The sequence below is a fragment of the Archocentrus centrarchus genome, chromosome 8, assembly GCF_007364275.1.
Source record: "Archocentrus centrarchus isolate MPI-CPG fArcCen1 chromosome 8, fArcCen1, whole genome shotgun sequence".
Lineage (NCBI taxonomy): Eukaryota > Metazoa > Chordata > Actinopteri > Cichliformes > Cichlidae > Archocentrus > Archocentrus centrarchus.
This window is the reverse complement of record NC_044353.1, coordinates 18,517,317-18,536,363: the sequence shown is the minus strand read 5'-3', so window position 1 is coordinate 18,536,363 and position 19,047 is coordinate 18,517,317. Positions and strand designations below refer to the sequence as shown.

The window sequence follows — 19,047 nt, the reverse complement described above, 5'->3', positions numbered from 1 at the left end:
CTAGGCTGAGCTGGAGGTTTTGGTATTTTGGTTTCCTACCAGAATCTAGGTAAGGGCTGCTGTTCTTGAAGAACACGCAGCATGAAAAACAGCTGTAAAATGTCATTTAGTTTTGGTGGAGCTTTATGTAGTTAGCAAGGTTGTCCTCTGAGCTTCTAATTTTATAACATTCAAAACTAAATTGCACCATCGTTCTTCTAACTTCAGGTGCTTTGAATCAAGGTTTAGGTGTGAAACAGATACCAAAACAAGCAGAGTTTCCAAAAATGCTTTTATTTCTTTGCTACTCAATAATGTGAGTGCACCCAGGTCACATACTGAAGTGTGTATTCACTGTTCAGTATACACAGCAGGATAGGCCACAAAGGAATTTGAACAGCTTCCACACAATGATATTCAGACATTTACTTTTCTTGGAGTCTAAATGAACAGCTTGAACCATCCTTCATTGAATCTACTCAGACTAAATGCATATAAAGCACAACAAAAAGCTTCCAGTATGGAAGATAGAACAGTGGAGATGTAAATCATGCACATTAAATGTCTGATTAATTAAAGTAATCAAAGTACTGATGATTAAATAGCTATATAATGTAACATATTCCCTTATCTAAACAAACCTTTTTAAATCTCTTAAGTCAGATTTTACCATTAGCTTTACTCTTATAACCTCAAAAATAATACAGCTATTTTTTAAAGAGAAATTTCAGCAATTGATTATCTCAGCTGATTACCTCTTGCTGCATTCTTGCGAGTGACAGAGGTACACCGGGAGAGGATCTCCTGGGCCCTCGGTCTGGGTGGCACCTTGGGTAATGTGGGTGCATTGTAGAGGGCAGGATCAGAGACACTAGAGACTAGTCTTCCTTTCGGGCCTGTTGGGCTGAGGGTGTTGCTTGACCCAGGGGGAGGCGTACGGCTGGGATGCAGCTGTTCATCATTGGCACTGGGGCTCAGGTTGAGGGACGAGAAGCTCAAGTCATCGCTGAAGCTGAAGTCGGTGCTGTCACTCGTAAAGCTGTCATCGCTATCTCCTGCCAGACTCCCGCTGTGTTGTTTGACACCTCCATCCATCTCCACTGTGATCGTGGGCAGAGGAGGGTGAGAGGAAGTGGTGGGTGTAGAGGAAACATTTGTAGCAGCACTGGTACTATTTGCAGAAGGCTGTGCAGGAAGGTGCTCAGGCAAAACCCCAAGAGACCTGGACTTTTGTTTACTGTCTGTCTGGATTGGGTGAGGTGACAAAGACCTGATGGGGAAATGTTGCAGCAGGTTTCCTTGGGAGCGGCTGAGATTGGACTGCTGTTCCAGGTTTGAGGAGGGAACGAGGAGAGAAGGGGGGGTGCCCTGATCTTGGTGGGATGGCATACATGTGTGAGGGTAGCGGTAGGGCTCCAGTATCATTGTAGGGATGTACCCCACTTTTCCAGTGGATCTGTTAAATAACAAAAATAAAGAGATCAAAACTGGAAATACTGCTTTAACGTATCCAGCATTTTTTTTACTGCTTATGTGGTTTCTAGTCTTTTTAAGCCATGACAACAGATGTTATGAAAGAATTAAAGCTGATCCTTTTCAGATTATACTATAGTACAATACTCTGTTACCTTTTTTTTTTTTTAACCAGGAAGAGATTTAAATCTCATTTTCAGAGGAAGCCTGAATAAGTCGAGCTGTAATACTTGAGGAAGTTACTACCAAAGGAGTTTAAATCAAGCATAAAAACACAAATCATTAATTGTTTGTGTGTATAAAAATGGATGTTTTATCTTATCTTATTTAGACTGATTTGTGTTGTCTCTGCTGATTAGCGGACAGGGAAGCGATCCCCACTGAGCCTTTTATCAGCTATTCTTCATTGCATCCTAATGTTCCTGTCACCCATCCTGGTTTTTGTTGTCTTTTTGCCAGTCACAGAGGTGTCTGCGACAATGCCCTCATTGTTTCAAACAATCCATAACAAAATAGTCTCGTGTAAAATTCTTGACCCAGGTCACATGGTTAAATACCTGACAAGCCACCAGCCATTTTCAGACTTCTTCAGGACCTCCACCACAGCATCGATGGTTACGGTTACCTCGTCAATTTTGGTGCCCTTGAAGCTCTTGACTGCGGTGTAAAGTGCTCCTGGAGATCAAACAAACAAATATACATAATTCCATGCAGTACGGCTGATATCCACTGACTAATGTCATAAGAAGGGGTGTAACAAAAACTGTAGCTATGTGTACCTTTTTCAGGAATCCCATCTATCTCCTCTTCATCTCCATTATTATCATCGTCATCTATCCTCTGCAGATAGGGTGCAGGAAACCAGGCTATCCGCTTGTCTTCAGTCTCCACAAGCCACCATCCTAAATCACCAAAACAATGCATTATACTGCTCACATGTGGGTTATTACAAGTGTTCACCAAATACTGACTGAGACTTGTTCTCTAACCTCCTTTGTCTTTGACGACCACATCAAGTTTGTCACCCGTAGCCACTTTGAAAGGTTTGTTCTTGGTGTCGGTGGTCTCATACGGGGCCACGCATTTGTATGTCTCTGTGATAAACGGATGGGTCACATCACCACCGTTTCCGTCCACTCCTTCGATTCTGCGTTCATCTTCTGAGGGCATGACCATGATGCTGAAGAAGAGATGCAGGACAGTTGGAAGGTACATTCACCCCAGAGCAACATAGCTGTATACGTCTAATGTCAGATTTGTGCATTAATTTTGCATTATAGATCCTATTTGTGGAGTCCGAAGGCTGAACCTTTAACTGCTGAGTTAGCATTTCTACTGTAGAGCCATATTTTTGCAAACTTGCCACTTTCCAGATTAGATCAGGGTAAATGCATAACTTTCTTCATTCTTTGAGTCTCTGCCTTTACTAACTTATTTCACATTTCTCAGTTCTTGCACATGGTTATGATACAAACTATAGGCTAAAGGCTTGGAAATCAGTCTCAAGGTCATTAGATAACTTTTACAGCTTTTATTAATGTAACCTAGAATTTTAATCAAATGGGATGGAGGTTTGTAAATGCTCCTGCTCACTTGTAAAGCTCATTATATGTGAAGAAGCAGGAGTTGTGTAATGAATATTTAGCCATACCCATTTTTGGCAAACTCTGGCTGTAGGTCCTGGTCTCTAGGGCTCAAGAACTGGATGAGGTCTTTAGACTGACAGACTCGCTGGTCACAGCGCAGGAGTGCATCACAATATTTCTGCAAAAATTTCAGGTGCATCAGGGACTTGGTCGGGGTCTTCCTTCCACGTCTTTGTTTAATCCTTCGATCTGAAATCACACAGGATGCTTTTAATAACAGTCCCATCAGTCTGTAGGTGGACCACGTGACACATATAAAGAGTGTAGTCTACACAACTTGAGCATACCTCGAAATCTGGGGATGATTCTGTCAGAGTTCCTCAGTTTGTTTGCAGGTGGGAATGCTTTCTTCAGTTGCTTCTTTAAGAAATAATTTGAGCAATAAATGTGTTCATTAAAATCAAAAGTAATTTGCATTTGTGCAACTTGGAAAAAAAGAGTATTTTATACTTATACTTTATACTCACATGCATTTTCTTGAATTCCCGAAAACTTCTGTAAATCACACCATCACTGTCGTCGGACCAAAACACAGAGGTCTTGTAAAACTGGAAAAGAAATGTAGCTTCTATCATATTGTGGCATACATTTAAATAATTCTAATACTCAGTCTTAAAAATCAGGCAAGGAAAAAAAACATCTGTCTGTGTTTACTTGGCTCTTTTCCTTGTGCAATACTCCAACTAGATGGATGTTGATGGGATACCGCTTGGACGCCATGATGACAGGACAGATGGGAGCTTGGGAGATGCAGCAAAACCTGTTGACCCTCACCCAGGTTTGGGAATGAAGCAGTGACGCTCTGCAGGTGAATTTATGCTTCCTCCACCAGACCAGGCGGAGCTCTGGTTTGTGCGCACAATCAGAGGTGGAAAAAATGTAGTTGTGTACATGCTGGAAATTCTTGCATTGGTCCATAAAAGTAGCACTGTTACATATCACACAAAATATATTCTCACAAACTGGTCAAATTTATATTTACTTATTAGGACAGCAATTTATTTTAGGTGGCAAGAGAATGAGATTTACTCCTAATTCTCTCTCTCGCTCGCTCTCTCTCTCTCTCAGACACACACACACATGTAAAGTTATGTTTCCATGACAGTGATGTACATTCATTTCCTGGAGACTTAGTTTTATAAAAGCATAAAAGTAAATATTTTTGCTTTACATTATTTATTATTTTTAATTGGAAGCCACTGAAGGACCACCAATTAGATGTACCGTGTAATAAAAAGAATAGTATTTGTAATGACACGTAATGATTCCCAGACAAACCAACTGCGTTGTTAGTTTGATGTGTTACATCACAAATATCAAGAAAACCAAGCTCCCTGACTTTTACATCTATACAATTTTCTCATTTATAAATCTAGCTTTTATATGCAGAGCTATCATACAATGACTTCAAACATAATGTAAGTCTTTTATATATAATTTATAATTTCTGTATCTGTAATTGTTGGATTTTCTGGTAATTAAAACTGGATAGACCACAAAAGATTGGCGCAGACATGTAAGCATGACGTATTTCTTGAGGGAAATCTCCACTGCTAAAACTAGATGAGGAAGTTGGTGCAAAAACAACAGAAAAATGACACGTCTCTCACCCTCTCATTACTGAGGAATTTTCATCCGTGGCACGTAGGCCAAACATGAGTGACATTTACAGACTCCCTTTATGTACTGCTATCAGCAGCCTGCGGATAATTCAACTGAACCCCCCCCAAAACAAAATATTCTCTCTGCACATTTCATTCAGTTAATGTCTTGGGGAAAAAAAAAAAAAAAAGCCACACCGTTGTTGAAGAAACTCTTAACTTAGGTGTGCTCTTTATCTTAGCGTTTAACACTGAAAGTAATAAGATCAACCAGTGAAATGTTAAACCCTCTTTAATCTGAACTGATGTCTGATTCTTGATAAACTGCATTTTCACAGTTGTGATATAGACTAAACATTATTGCCCATTTCCTCCTGCAGGCTTAGAGAGGCGACATGGTTGATGAGTATTTACTGGAAACAGCCCACCACAGCTTTGATCCTTGACTCAAACAAGGGGGCAACTTTACACACAACAAAGGGAGTATATTGATCTGTTTGCTGGAAGGACTGCAAAGCTAGACTCTGTTGCCTAAACAGCAGTGCTGCTGCTCCGTCTGCTGGCTGAAACGCTCACAAGTGTAAACGAGTTTTGGTTTCTGTGGTAAACTACTGACATCTAATGTTGGCTGCTGTGATGTGAGCTGAACTACAGCATGCTTATGTAATATTAAACTGCATCAAGTGATGGGTCTGGTATAATAAGACACTCTAGAGAACAGCCAAAGATGTATCAAAGTTATATTTATTTCTCCTCACAGCAGAGTTATGATACACCGTCTTTGTTTTCGGGGGTTTATCTGTCAGGACTTAATTACACACTCCAAAATAAACATTTTCTGCTTACATTGCACATTTTACAGGTTTTTTTTGTTGTTACACGATTAATAAAAATAAAAGTCATTAGGATTGTAGCATCTGCGATCGACTTGCTTGAGTTAAAAGACCGTAGTGTGAACAGCGATTCCCACAACAGCTCATCAAACCTGGCTGTTACACAGGAAGTCTGACCCTTCGGGAAGGCGCGCACACTCGGCAACAGATAAATTTGACATCAACCCCATTCAGGAAAAAACAAAACAAAAACAAAACAACTTTAAGTTGATGAAATACTTATTTTCTTCCCCCCATGCAATTTCTCTCATAAGCGTAAATGTTCATGATTTCTTTCAAATAAAGCAACGACAAACTTAAAAAGTACAAAAGGAGCATTTAAAATTTTAAGGCAGCAGGTTTTTTTTCTAAAGTGTCAAACGAGGCTTCATTTCTCATCATGCTTTCACAGTCACACAGGATGCTCTTTAAACATTACACTCGCCACTGAGGAAGCAACACATTACTTATGTTACACTGTAGTAGTGATCTTTACAGCCTGTATAAAGGTTCACACAAAGCGCTGTGTTCATTTTGTTGCCCAGAAATATTTTAGATGGCAGAAACGAGCTTCTATCTCAACTGGATTATGAGTCACTGTGTACAATTACTGTGCTTCAGTTGGTGGCCAGTATAATTAAATAGACTTTTATCCCTCTACTTTTCACTCCTGGTTTAAAATAAATAACCACCCTTAAAGAGAAGTGACCTGAAAATTAAATATAAAATAATAAGGCAGTGTAAGAAACTCTACCCATTATTAACCTTTGGTTTGCATAGAGAAACATTTTATAAAGTTGAGATGATTTCTGAAAAAGCTGCAGCTCACTCGCTCATTTGTATCTTAGGATTTGGGTATTAAATACATACTGCTTGAAGGTTACACCAGAACACCATCCCTGATCAACTGACCATGCAGTCATACAAATCTTGCACTAAAAGTCTCATGCATGTCTGCTTCTTTATCTTGTGGCGATAAACCCACCATTAATCATCACAGGACCTCAAAAAGGTATTGTATCTTTCAAATAAGATAAATATATTAAGCTTTACTCTCTTTTTCCAACTCTTAACTTAAAAGTAATTATGTGTGTCTTAACTGAAGCAGATGGAGGAAATCTATGTTAATGTCCAACTATTGAGATAAAGATTTTACAAGTGTAAAAAAAAAAAAAAAAAAAAAAAAAAATCTGCTGCAGCAACTGTGAGAAATCTCCACGTCTCACAGATCTTCCGTACTCTTCTTCATTGGTGCCTTCTTTCTTTCAGTCCAGCAGAAGAGTGTCTGACCAGCTGTCATTTTCCACCCCAGTGAGGAAATCGGGTCACCTCCATTCTTGACATTAAAGGATTCTCCATCCTTTTCAAGCACAGGGCAGTATGAACTGTCCCTTATGCCACTAAGCATTCCTGTCCAGTTATGTCACCGAAATTCATAAATAGGCATACTGTGCTCTCGAATATGGTTCAGGCTTAGAGACTGGTACCTGCAGAAATAAGTTTGGGGAAAAAAGTAATAACCATCAGAGATGAGTTAATGTCAAAAACTGCAAATTTAAGCCGTTTTCACTCCTGAACTCCAGATTAGGTTTGGAGATCTGTCCGAGTAGCCCTCCCTCACAGGCAGCACACATTGCGTCACACTAGTTCGACCCACTCAGTGATCTTTCTGTTCACATTTGATTAAATTCCAATACTGTAGGAGGACTTGTGATTCTTGTGGAAGGACAGATGGACACTTGCCACAGCATAAACTCATTGAGCTTTTGTCCGGTTGAGCCAGTAATAAAAATAGTTATAATTTAAGGGCCAGACTGTTCAAACAGTCTGGCAGACATGTTTAATACTCAAGTAAAACTCAGGAAATCTCTCATTACTTTTAAGAATTTCATCAATCTTGCAGGATTATTTCTATCAAATTGCCATGGTGATAGACCCCTGGTACTGCTCCATTTTGTTCCGATATTTGCTTTGCAATGCCTCCCCAATCGATTTCTTCTGCTTTCATGACCACCATATACTCTAACCCTTCTGCTTCCCGTTTACCCTGGTCATGCCATACACATTTAAAGACATTGTAGTGTTTGGTTATAAGTTTTTAAAAAAACAAAACGGATGTAGCCTCACACAGCTGAAGTGCATGTGTTAAACGGCTTAAATGATTAATAAATTACCACTCTGAGCTCCGATGATAATAGTAGCCCTCAATTGTGGCTGTGGACTTCTGAAAGCAGATATAGTAGAAACCTGCGAAGGAGGCACCGCTGATGTCTTTGATCGTGTGGTCTGGTACTAGAAACTGTTCCTATGAGTGCAACAAGTGGAGGTTAAAGTCCGACTTCAAACTGAGAAAACAAAGATGAATGTTTACATGTAAGATGAATGATCCAAGTACCAACCTTCCACCTCATGAAGATATAATCACCGTTTTCCAGCGCATTATAGTCAAAGTCATCTGAGTTGAAGTTCTTGGAATATTTGTAAAAAGCCTTGAACTTACTCTGGTGACAAGACAGAAAATGAGGGAATAAATACAAACATCTGCAACAGACCTTTTGACAGTAGCCATTTGGATACAAGAGTGTTAGTAAACACAGATGTTACCAATCACAATTTTGGTTCTGTGCCTTAATTATAATAGAAAAGACTGTTCATTTGTATCATTAGTAACACCTGAGCTACTTGTACACCTTAAATTCAGGTCAAAATGTCTGCTGTGGAATAGGTTTGAGTCCCTTAGTTAATCTTCTGCATGTAAATAATGATTATATTTGATAGTCACATTCTGAGACATCTATTTATTTGACAAACTTGAGATACGTTTCTCAAACTGTGGGATGCAAAACCACTACAGGTGGTGTGTGTAAGCAAACAGTGGGAAAACATGGAGTAAAGCTGAGCTGAAGGAATATGATTTCTTAAGAACAAATCAGAGTTTGCTGGTTGTTTTGTACAATCTTTTACTAAAGTAAAGTTTAGCTTGGCTTCTTTCATTGTTAATGATTCATAAAAATTGCAGGTTGTGTGTGAGTGGGAGCTTCTCAGTTTCTGCAGTCGGGAATTCCTGAAAAAGTTTGAGAACCATTGAGGTCCGCACACAACATTAGAAAAGGTTTTCCTGGAAGACCTGAGGGGACAAGCTGCCCGTAAACTGGTTAGATAAGGAGCTGCATGCTGTGCCCTTTCCGGAAAAGCTGTCATGGTATCCATCCTGCAGTTTTCCAAACTCGAGAAAACTGACAGATGTGCAAATACTAAAAATCAATGAATGCATGAACAGAACTAAAAGCACGTTGTTGTTCACATGCACTTTATTGAATCAACTACTTCTTTGATCAATACTAAATTATTAACAGTCCTTCCTGCATTAATCAAAATAAGTGAATTAAAAATCAGGAGGACACACCCAGTGCTTTTTGTCCACATCCTCATCCGCGTCCCACTTCCTAGTTAAAAAAGGCCTCTTTTGGCTGATAATTTCTCCAGCGAAGAACGTTGTTAGAGTTGGATACTCCTGTCAAACACAGAAAGAATCAGGAGGGAAAGATAAAATTGGAACTGTGTTTAACAAACTGCATATTCAAATTTCCAGGTATGCTGTGATTTACATGTTGATAGGCAACCCCTGAGCTAAGCATCAGCAGAAAACATGGTGTGCATTATTCCTTTTGATGTGGCTGCTTTCAAAATTTCTTAAGCCACAAGTGCTGCATAAAATACACTATATTGCCAAAGGTATGTGCTTGTCTGCCTTCACATGCACTGAATTTCACTCAAGTTCATATGCATGTGAAGGTATATGCCTTCACATGCATATGAACTTGAGTGAAATTCAATTCTCAGTCCATATGGTTTAATATAATGTCAGCCCACCCTTTGCAGCTATAACAGCTTTAACTCTTCTGGAAAGGCTTTCCAAAAGGTTTAGGAGTGTGTTTATGGGAATATTTGACCATTCATTTGTGAGGTCAGACACTGATGTTGGATGGGAAGGCCTGGCTCCATCAGGTTGACACCAAAGGCCCATGTCTTTATGGACCTGCTTTGTGCACTGGTATGCAGTCATGTTGGAACAGGAAGGGACCATCCCCAAACTGTTCCCACAAAGTTGGAAGCATAAATTGTCCCAAATGTCTTGGTAAGCTGAAGCATTAAGATTTCCTTTCATTGTAACTAGGGGGCTGAGCCCAACTCCTGAAAAACATAATAATTCCTCCCCCAGTGGTGGTGTGCTTTACACCACTGCATCCGACACTTTCCATTGCACTTGGTGATGTAAGGCTTGAATGCTGCTGCTTGGCCATGGAAACCCATTCCCTGAAGCTCTCTATGCATTGTTCTTGAGCTAATCTGAAGGCCGCATGAAGTCTGGAGATCTGTCGCGATTGACTCTGCAGAAAGTTGGCGACTTCTGCGCATTATGCACCTCAGCATCCGCTGACCCTGCTCTGTCATTTTATGTAGCCCACCACTTTGCGGCTGAGTTGCTGTCATTCTTTTTGATATAATACCACTAACAGTTAAGTGTGGAATATTTAGTAGCGAGGAAATCTTACGACTGGACTTAGTGCACAGGTTGCATCTCATCACAGTACCACGCTGGAATTCACCGAGCTCTTGAGAGCGACCAATTCTTTCACAAATGTTTGGTGAAGCAGTCTGCATGCCTAGGTGCTTGGTTTATACACCTGTGGCCATGGAACTGATTGGAATACCTGAACTCAATGATACGGATGGCTGAGTGAATTACCTTCGGCAATATTGTGTATATAAAGTGGCAATAATGTGCCAAACACAGTTAACAGGAATGCTCCTATGGCTTAAATTACTTATGGGTACCTGGTGAGCATTACCACGACTCTTTAACTCACAACCTGACTTCTCAACTTTCACTCCACTCTGCTGACCTTTTTGCTTCAATGTGTTTCATAATGGGTATACAGTTGACACACTTAAGCATAAGTGTGGGTGGCTAGACCTAGAGGCCCCACATCTTGCCAAGTCTACTCTGTCTAAATTGAATGAATGTGATCTTTCTAGGAAAATTTAACAAACAGGAGTTTGCTGACGCAACTGAGTAGGCCACTATTTAAATAAAATTAAACTTATTATTAATGGTTGATTTAAAAAAAAAAAAAAAAAAGCATGGAGTGTGTGAACTTTTGAAGTGGAAAAATGCCAGAACAAATTTGAGAACCACTGCTCTAATCCAACACTGTCACATTTCAGCCTACTTCAAACAAGTGGAAACCAGTTTGTGACCAGACTTCAAAAGAATAAAGGTCAGTATTACGACATGAGGTTGAGAGGCTTACCTCAGTCAGGCCATTGATTTTCAGATAGCCACACAAATAGGAGTCCTCTACAGTCACATGCTGTGGAAGACAGACAGAAAACATACTTAGTTATGGCCCCCTATCACAAGTACAAAACCCTTCATGGCAAGGAAGACAGGTGTCTGCAAACTTGGCCGAGATGGCAGAAATTATATCACCACCAGTAACGACCTTAATACTTCAATCTAGGTAGCTTTTTGAGCTAAATGGTAACGTGCTTGTACAGCATGTGAGATGCATAATATAAAGAAAATTTGTCCCAAATTCAAAATCCTGGAGAAGACAGAGTCGTATAACCTGGCTCAAAATTTGTTCAACTTGTTAGCATAACAGCAAAAAAAAAAAAAAAAAAAAAAAAGCTAAGGCAGCTAACGTCTGGAAAAATAGCAATTATGCAGAAAGATGCAGAGTCAGTCTACTCTACATGCAATACTAAACCTGTTCAGCCCAAACAGGACTATAAATTACCTGCAAGACCACCTCGACGTCGTACGAGTTGCCCTTACTCTTCTGGTATCCACGAAACTGCGCGCCGCTGTACAGAAGCGAGGTGGCCACCCCTGGTTGGTGGGTGTTGATCGGGGCAGGGGGAACAAGAGAGGCCGAGGATGGACAGGCCGATCCGGTGGTGCCGCAGTACTCTGCTCGGACAGGCATGATGACCGATAAGGTGCCACCGTCAGCAACCGTCATTAACTTTATGACCGGGAACACACAGAGAAAAAAGGGTACTGACAGAAGGGGGCCTGTCAGCTACGTTAATCCTGCGAGCTCCAAAACTTCACTCAATCGAGTAAGCGGTCCACGGACTCACCGCTGCCAAACGCCTCTTCCCTGAGTTTCATTGGCTGGGAACTAGTGTGCGGCTGCTTCTGCAGGACTCTTATTGGAAAAAGTGCCGAAAGTGATTCTGGGTGTTGTATTTAACTATCACAACTTTTTCTTCTTTCTAACGCAGCTTTATTTATAACACTTTAATACACACGGCGACAAACTCACTTTTGCACATTAAAAAAATACGGGTCTGAAATGGTGAAATAATAAACAGAAACATACAATTTGAAAAAGTTGAATTTAATATTTAAGTTTAATAAAAAATTTAGGACAGGACAGTTTTCATTTCCATCCTTGGTCTATCTTTAATTTCAGTGCTGTGAAAAAGCATTTGCTGCCTTCCTGATTTCTTAATTTTTTGCATATTTGTCACTGAAATGTTTCAGATCATCAAACAAATTTAAATAGTAGACTAAGATAACCCGAGTAAATACAAAATGCCGTTTTTAAATGTAAGTGGTAGTGGTGTGCGATACTGCAAGATTTGGTATCATTAATTAGTTAAAACTCAGGATAGAATTGGGTAAAGTTTATAGGTAAATAGAAAATACTTTATCAAAATAAAAGATTTGTTTTGAAACATCAGAACAGTAACAAAACAATTTCCCCATACACTGTGATGTCTAGATTTTTTCTTAAATAAAGTGTACAAAATGATCACTCAAGAACAAATTAAAACTTTTTTTCAGGTAGAGTGTTCAGAAATTATAATGCCAAAATGTAATAAAAAATATCACTTCATTCACTAATTTTCTGGATTTTTTTTTTAAATAAACAAGCTGTACGAAATTATCACTCCACAATGTTATAAAACATTTAAAGCAAGTTCCTTTTTTTCCCCTAGTAAAATGTGTTACGTGTCACATGATGGTATAACGTCAAAACACTGTGGGGAGAGGAAGAGCAAAGCATGCCTGCTATGTACTGTGACAGGAGCGCACTTAAACAGTCAGCTGGCATCGTTGATGAAACCGCAGCACTGCACACAGGAGAGAAACTGAAGGGAGAGTATCGATCTCATTAGACTGGTATTGATCAATATCAATACCAACGTTGGTATCGATATTATTTTTTTTTCACACAGGGCCACATGGGTCTGGATAAATTATTATTTTTTTGATAAATTAAATCATCATTTAAAAAACTACATTTTGTATTTACTCTGGTTATCTTTGTCTAACAGTAAAATTTGTTTGATGATATAAGTGTGACAGATACTAGCTACTTTCAGCTGCTCCCTTGTCACAAGGGGTTACCACAGCAGGTAGTGCTACATGTTTGATGTGTCAGAGTTTTACACCAGATGACCTTCCTGATGCTTCCCAGAGGGGAATTTAGGTCTCCGACTGGAACAGAACCAGTGACGTTTTGTTTGCCAAAGGAATATGCAAACCACTACATCATGGGGCCACCATGTGATAAATATGCAAAAAAAAAAGAAATCAGGAAGGGGGCAAATACTTTTCTCACAGCACTGTAGCTCATGCCCCTAGCACCGGTTCTTGCTCTGTATCTTTTTTCTCTTTGAAAGGAAGAGTTTAACTCATTTGTGAATGGAGTGACAGACTTTATTTGCAGACAGTGGCTTCTGAAGTGTTCTCGAGCTGGCAGAGTGGTTTCCACTATGTCAGCTTCTTCAGCTGCTCCCTCAAATAGTCCATCTATCTGTGGATGTCTGAGATGTTTGTGCAGTTTTGCTTAAGTTCCGTATCTTGTATCTGTAAAAAGATTTGTCATCCATATTAAAATACAGTACTGTGCAAAGCTCTCAAGCTACCCCCTCATTCTTTATATTTTGCTAGGAAAATGTGAAATTGTGGAGTGATTTACACATTTTTTTTGCAATATGCAAAAAGAATTGAAAAAATAGAGTTTATAGAATTCTAATGAGCCTAAATGTCAATATTCGGTATGTCCACCTTTGTTCTTCAGCACAGCCTGAACTCTCTTATGCAGTTTTCTTGTAATTTCTTTAAGTAGTCTTCAGGAGTAGTTTTCCAAGCTTCTTGAAGGGCATCCAAATTTTTTTTCTTTGGATGTCGGCTGCCTTTTGTTCTGTTTCTCTGTCAAGAAAGACCCTCAGAAAGGCTGGAGAGCTATTGCTCAAGACCACTTAAAAAAATGACAAGAAAGTCTGGCTCCTTGGAAGCAACATATAAAGAAATGAGGGTTAGATCAAGACATCTTCACAGAACTGTACATAAGACTATTAGTTTTAATGTAATTTCAGTTCTCTACCTCGTTAATGAGATTCTTCTTCCAGGCACTGAGGCCTGTAATCAGCTGAGTCTCTGTCATTGATCTTCAGCAGGTGGTTATCATGGCCAGTCCATTACTGCATCTCTGGTTTCAAACAGCTACAATATAAAACAGAGGAGTGACAGAATGAGGGCACTGATACTGTTAGTACACCATATTTTATCCTCACCTGAAGAATTATATTAGATTTGATGGTTTACAAGGGGCAGTCTTTTTTTCTTTAATTGAACAAATGACTTTAAGGTATTTAAAAGACAGGCAGTAACATTATAATGTAGTATAAACATGCCTGGGTTTGAAACAATCTAATGCAGTTTTTGAAAGGTGGGGTATTTTCCTTCCCCCTTTTTTTTTTCACCCTCTGAAAACTGTATGCAGCAACCTGCACCCTATAGTCTGTTCATTATCTCTGAGATTAACAAAGGCCAGAACAGAGACAGAAGTTTGCAGATATTCTCTATCGATGGGCATATATCAGTTTTCAGCAGTATTGTAACCATATATTTTGTAACACCAGTTTGGCCTATAACACTGACCATTATAACATCATCTGGCACATCCTCTGTCAGGGTGTTGTTGGCCACTTTCTCCCTGATTGCAGCAGCAGCTTTTTGCATCTCCTGATAATAATTATCCTCCAGATTTTCAACATTGAGAAAATGTAATGTTTTGTTAAAGAAACGGTTCACACAGGACTGGATTTCTTACAAGGCAAAAATGGAAGCATCTGTCTGATTAAACCCCCATCAGATTTATGCCATGACACTCTGGTGAGCTAATCCGGTGCTGCATTAAGAATATCCATCCATCCATCCATCCATCCATCCATCCATCCATCCATCCATCCATCATCCATCCATCCATCATCCATCCATCATCCATCCATCATCCATCCATCCATCCATCCATCCATCCATCCATCCATCATCCATCCATCCATCCATCCATCCATCCATCCATCATCCATCCATCCATCCATCCATCCATCCATCCCTTCATCTCTTCCGCGTATACAATTCAGGATCACTGGAGCTTTTCTCAGTTGTCGTAGGGCAGGGTTCACAACTATTTAAATACTGACATAAACTAAACCGTAATGAGTGTTTTTAGAACATTTTCCATAAAAAAAGGATATACCCCCCTGTGCAGTTTGACTGAAGTGTCCAACCACGTCTGAGAAGCTGGTGTCAAAAGTATTGATCATCTTCTGAGACAACCAAGCAGCATCACTGTAAATGTGCAACAAAGGCACGTAGCCTTATAACATGTTATTCAATCTACATGTACAGACTGTAATATGATTTATAAAGTAATAAAATAGTTCAAATCAAATATAAACTCAACTGGAATTGGGATGTTTTACAATTACATAAAATGTACAAAGTCAAGTGTTCACTGACCTCCAGCTCCCTGACCAGCTGAAATTCCAGTGTCATGAGGCTTTTACAGACCTGGTTAATTTCATCACAGTGGTTGATTTTGACCATGGGATTGTGGGATATCACACATTTTACTGTAATTTCTATTATTGTGGTTTGTAACCAGGGGTTGAACGGCGGGAGACCTGTGTAGCGTTTGCTCACGATAAATGCCACGACTGCTGCTCAGTTTTCCTCCGCTTTCACTAACTCTGTCCTTTGCGATGCCAACCTCGGTGCTGATCTACACGTTGAAGAGTTAATTAGTGTTTTTAACTCAACGTGTTCTGGTATCCTGGGTTCTGTCTCTCCATTTAGGATCAAACGTACCAAATCATCACAATAACCCTGGCTGAATGACACCACTCACGCTCTCAGACAAGAAAGAGAAAGTGGAAGAAGGACAAACTACATGTGTCTTTAGGGATCCTGCGTGACCATTTATCAGAATATCAGAGGACTGTTAAAGCATCAAAATCTACTTTTCTGTCTAACCTGATTTCCAGGAAGAGTCACAAACCTCGAGTTCTTTTTAATATTTTTAACTCTGTTATTAACCCCTGTGATACTGTACCTATGGAGGCTTCTTCTGCACTTTGTGATCAGTTCTTGATACACTTTGTTGATAAAATCTCCTCTTTACGGTCTTCACAACTCACAGACTGTTTTAGATCAAGATTCACCTTCTAAATGCTCAGCTGTTTTTCAGCAGTTTGAGCAGGTGAATTTTTTAGTTTTAAAGGAAGATGGTCTCTCATCTAAGGCCTTCTAATTCCCCTCTAAATATTGTCCCCCTCTTGCCTGCTCAAAGAAACTCTTCACATTATTGGGCCTAGTATTTTGCTCATATTAAATGCCTCTTTTATCAGGCTGTGTACCAGTTGCCTTCAAGCATGCTGTTGTGCAGCCTATTATTAAAAAGAAAAATCTTGAGACAAATGTTCTTTCTAATTACATGCCGATTTCTAAACTACCTTTTATGTCCAAAATATTGGAAAAGGTTGTTTTTAATCAACTTGAAACTTTTTTAAATACTCATGGTGTTTGTGAAGAGTTTCAGTCTGGTTTTAAATCCCATCACAGCACTGAGACAGCACTTTTAAAAGAGTTTTTAATGACCTTTTAACTGTTGACTCAGGTTGCTCTGCTGTTTTGGTTCTTTTAGACTTGACTGCTGCCTTTGACACAGTGGATCACAACATTCTTTTGTTGAAACTTGAACATGTTGTTGGTCTTAAAGCCACATTTTGTCATGGTTTAGATCATATTTGTCTGAGAGGTCTTTTTCTGTAGCCCTGAGGGGAATATTTCTCTTCCTCAGCCCCTATTTGTTGTGGTGTGCCTCAGGAGTCCATTTTGGGTCTTGTTTTCATTATATATGCTGCCTTTGGGAGAGATTTTTAGGAAGTACAGCATTCCCTTTCTTTGTTATGCAGACAACATCCAAATTTATCTCCCTATTAAATTGGATGCTTCTGTCCCGCTGCAGCGTCTGTTTAACTGTCTTCATGATGTCAAAGACTGGTTAACTCAGAATTTTCTTACCTTAAATGAAAACAAGACAAACTATTGTGTTTGGAAGTCATATCCCTGTGGATAGGTTGGCTGATATCCTTGGCCCTCTTGCTTCTTACTGCTCCTCAACGGTCAGAAACCTTGGAGCATTTTTTGATAGTTCCTTTAAATTTGAGAAGCAAGTGAACACAGTTGTAAAGACCAGTTTCTATCAGTTATGGCTCATTGCCAAAGGTAAATCCTTTCTTCCTCCAAAGGACCTCGAAAAACTTATTCATGCTTTCATCACCTTTAGATTGGACTACTGTAATTTTCTGTATTCGGGTCTCTAATGATCATCGTTTACAGGTTTACACTGGCTCCCTGCCAATCTCGTATTGATTTTCAGATTCTTTTACTTACTTTTAAAGTTTTAAATGCAATGGCACCCAGCTATTTGGCTAAGCTGCTCAAACTATAACCCTAAAAGAGCACTGAAATCATCTAGCCAGATGCTCTTAGTGCAGCCGAGGTCTCGTTTTAAGCATAGAGGAGATTGGGATTTTGCAGTCGCAGCCCCTAGACTGTGGAATAATATGCCACTTTATATTCATACTGCTGAGTCAAAACAGTTATTTAAACCCTCTCTCAGAACTCACCTTTTTACCTTGGCTTTTAATTCAAGTTCAGTTTGAGTCCCATCAGGTTTTATGTTGTAGTGTCTCTTCTTTTAGTGTGTTAGTTTTAGTTTGTTTTATTGCATCATATTTATTATTTTTTTGTTTTTATGTTTTTTGCTTTATTCCATTTTACTCACCTATGGAAATATCTTGCTTATTTTTTTTAATCTTGTAAAGCACTTTGGTCAACAATGTTGTTTTAAACATGCTATAGAAATAAAATTGACATTGACCTTGTGTACATCTGGGTCTGATAATTGCTTCAGTTCTCCTGGCCTCTTTAAAAGTGAAAACACAAGACATCATGCCACACTGAGTCACTGTATTTATGTGAATCTGCTGTACGCACAGAAAAAGGAATTTTAAAAACATGATAGTGCTTCCTGCTTGCCTCTCTGTGTTCCTCATTAAACTTTGTTAACATTTGTGAGGCCTTCTGCCACAGCCTCTTCCACTGAAGAAACAGTTCACCTTGGCCTCCCTTCATTTGTGCTCAGGTATTTCAAATAACTGTGTACACAGCTCCCCCATTTGCTGCTCAAATGTAAGTGCAAGGTCAAGGAAACAAATCATGATTTGCTAAGTCTGTACTGTGTCATCAATAATAACAATGCCTGCCTGGAAACCAGGATGATGAAAGATATGTTTGAATCAAAGAATCCACACAGTGCAGTGTTTTAGCTTCTGGATCATCTTTAAAAATGCTCCTAAACAGAAGAGTCATTAAGTGACTCCACAAAGGCATCCTGCAAGAAAAAAATAATACATAAGTGACACACTGTATGTCTACAATTCAACAGATGCATCAAACCATAAAAAAAAAAAAAGATATTACTTTGTGTAATTTTAGATCAGTTTTGTGCCTTTGCTGAGCCTCAGCAGCTTGATGTAACTCAAGCTCTACATGTCTCATTTTCTCAAGGACATTGAGATATTTGATAGATGCTTCCTTTTTCTGCATATACACAGAAACACAATTTAGGGATACAGCATTAGCTAGCAATTTATAAATGCCCATGAGGCAAATTTTCAAACAAGCTTGGGTATAGTCAGCTTCGCTGTTACACCTGTCTCACTCTCATTTACAGAAATGTTCTCTTTCTTGCTTCTACTGCCTTTCATTCCTCTTCTCTCAAGAGCATACACCTTCACCTTTCCCAGCTCTCTTCCACCTGCTCCCTACTCTCACTACAGATCACAGTCTTGTCTATATCATAGTCCATGGAGACTCCTGCCCAACCTTATTTGTCAACCTGCCCATCACCACAGTATGCTCCAGGATCTTATATCCATTGAAGTGGGCTTAGAAATAATAGCTTCCACGTTCATGCTGTTGTTATGAGGTCTGAGGCACACTTGGCGCCACTTTACCGTCTGTTCAAAAAAACAAAAATAAGTCATATATTCAGGGGCGTAGGAATGAGTTTACTACTGGGGGGGACACATGTCGGAAAC

General features: G+C 39.4%; 3 protein-coding genes across 3 annotated transcripts; all 3 read right to left on the bottom strand.

Moving 5' to 3' along the window:
* Positions 1 to 717: 717 nt before the first annotated feature.
* Positions 718 to 3,858, bottom strand: noxo1a (NADPH oxidase organizer 1a). The gene is made up of 8 exons (XM_030735646.1): positions 3,753 to 3,858; positions 3,566 to 3,646; positions 3,386 to 3,458; positions 3,104 to 3,287; positions 2,442 to 2,632; positions 2,232 to 2,354; positions 2,010 to 2,127; positions 718 to 1,435 (listed from the first exon to the last, which is right to left on the bottom strand). The coding sequence occupies exons 1-8, from the start codon at positions 3,816 to 3,818 to the stop codon at positions 718 to 720; spliced, it is 1,554 nt and encodes a 517-aa protein (XP_030591506.1). The 5' UTR covers positions 3,819 to 3,858.
* A 1,580-nt stretch (positions 3,859 to 5,438) lies between these two features.
* gid4 (GID complex subunit 4 homolog) lies at positions 5,439 to 11,786 on the bottom strand. Its single transcript, XM_030736729.1, has 6 exons — positions 11,376 to 11,786; positions 10,887 to 10,946; positions 8,978 to 9,085; positions 7,971 to 8,072; positions 7,746 to 7,876; positions 5,439 to 7,058 (listed from the first exon to the last, which is right to left on the bottom strand). The coding sequence occupies exons 1-6, from the start codon at positions 11,598 to 11,600 to the stop codon at positions 6,995 to 6,997; spliced, it is 690 nt and encodes a 229-aa protein (XP_030592589.1). The 5' UTR covers positions 11,601 to 11,786; the 3' UTR covers positions 5,439 to 6,994.
* Positions 11,787 to 13,363: 1,577 nt separating this feature from the next.
* drc3 (dynein regulatory complex subunit 3) lies at positions 13,364 to 18,815 on the bottom strand. The gene is given in 15 exon segments (XM_030735645.1): positions 13,364 to 13,459; positions 13,980 to 14,034; positions 14,036 to 14,068; positions 14,070 to 14,098; positions 14,537 to 14,663; positions 15,140 to 15,207; positions 15,401 to 15,485; positions 17,827 to 17,870; positions 17,984 to 18,033; positions 18,036 to 18,136; positions 18,237 to 18,308; positions 18,310 to 18,354; positions 18,356 to 18,411; positions 18,413 to 18,547; positions 18,765 to 18,815. Coding segments are annotated over 15 exon segments (1,047 nt in total).
* Between the last annotated feature and the right edge of the window lie 232 nt (positions 18,816 to 19,047).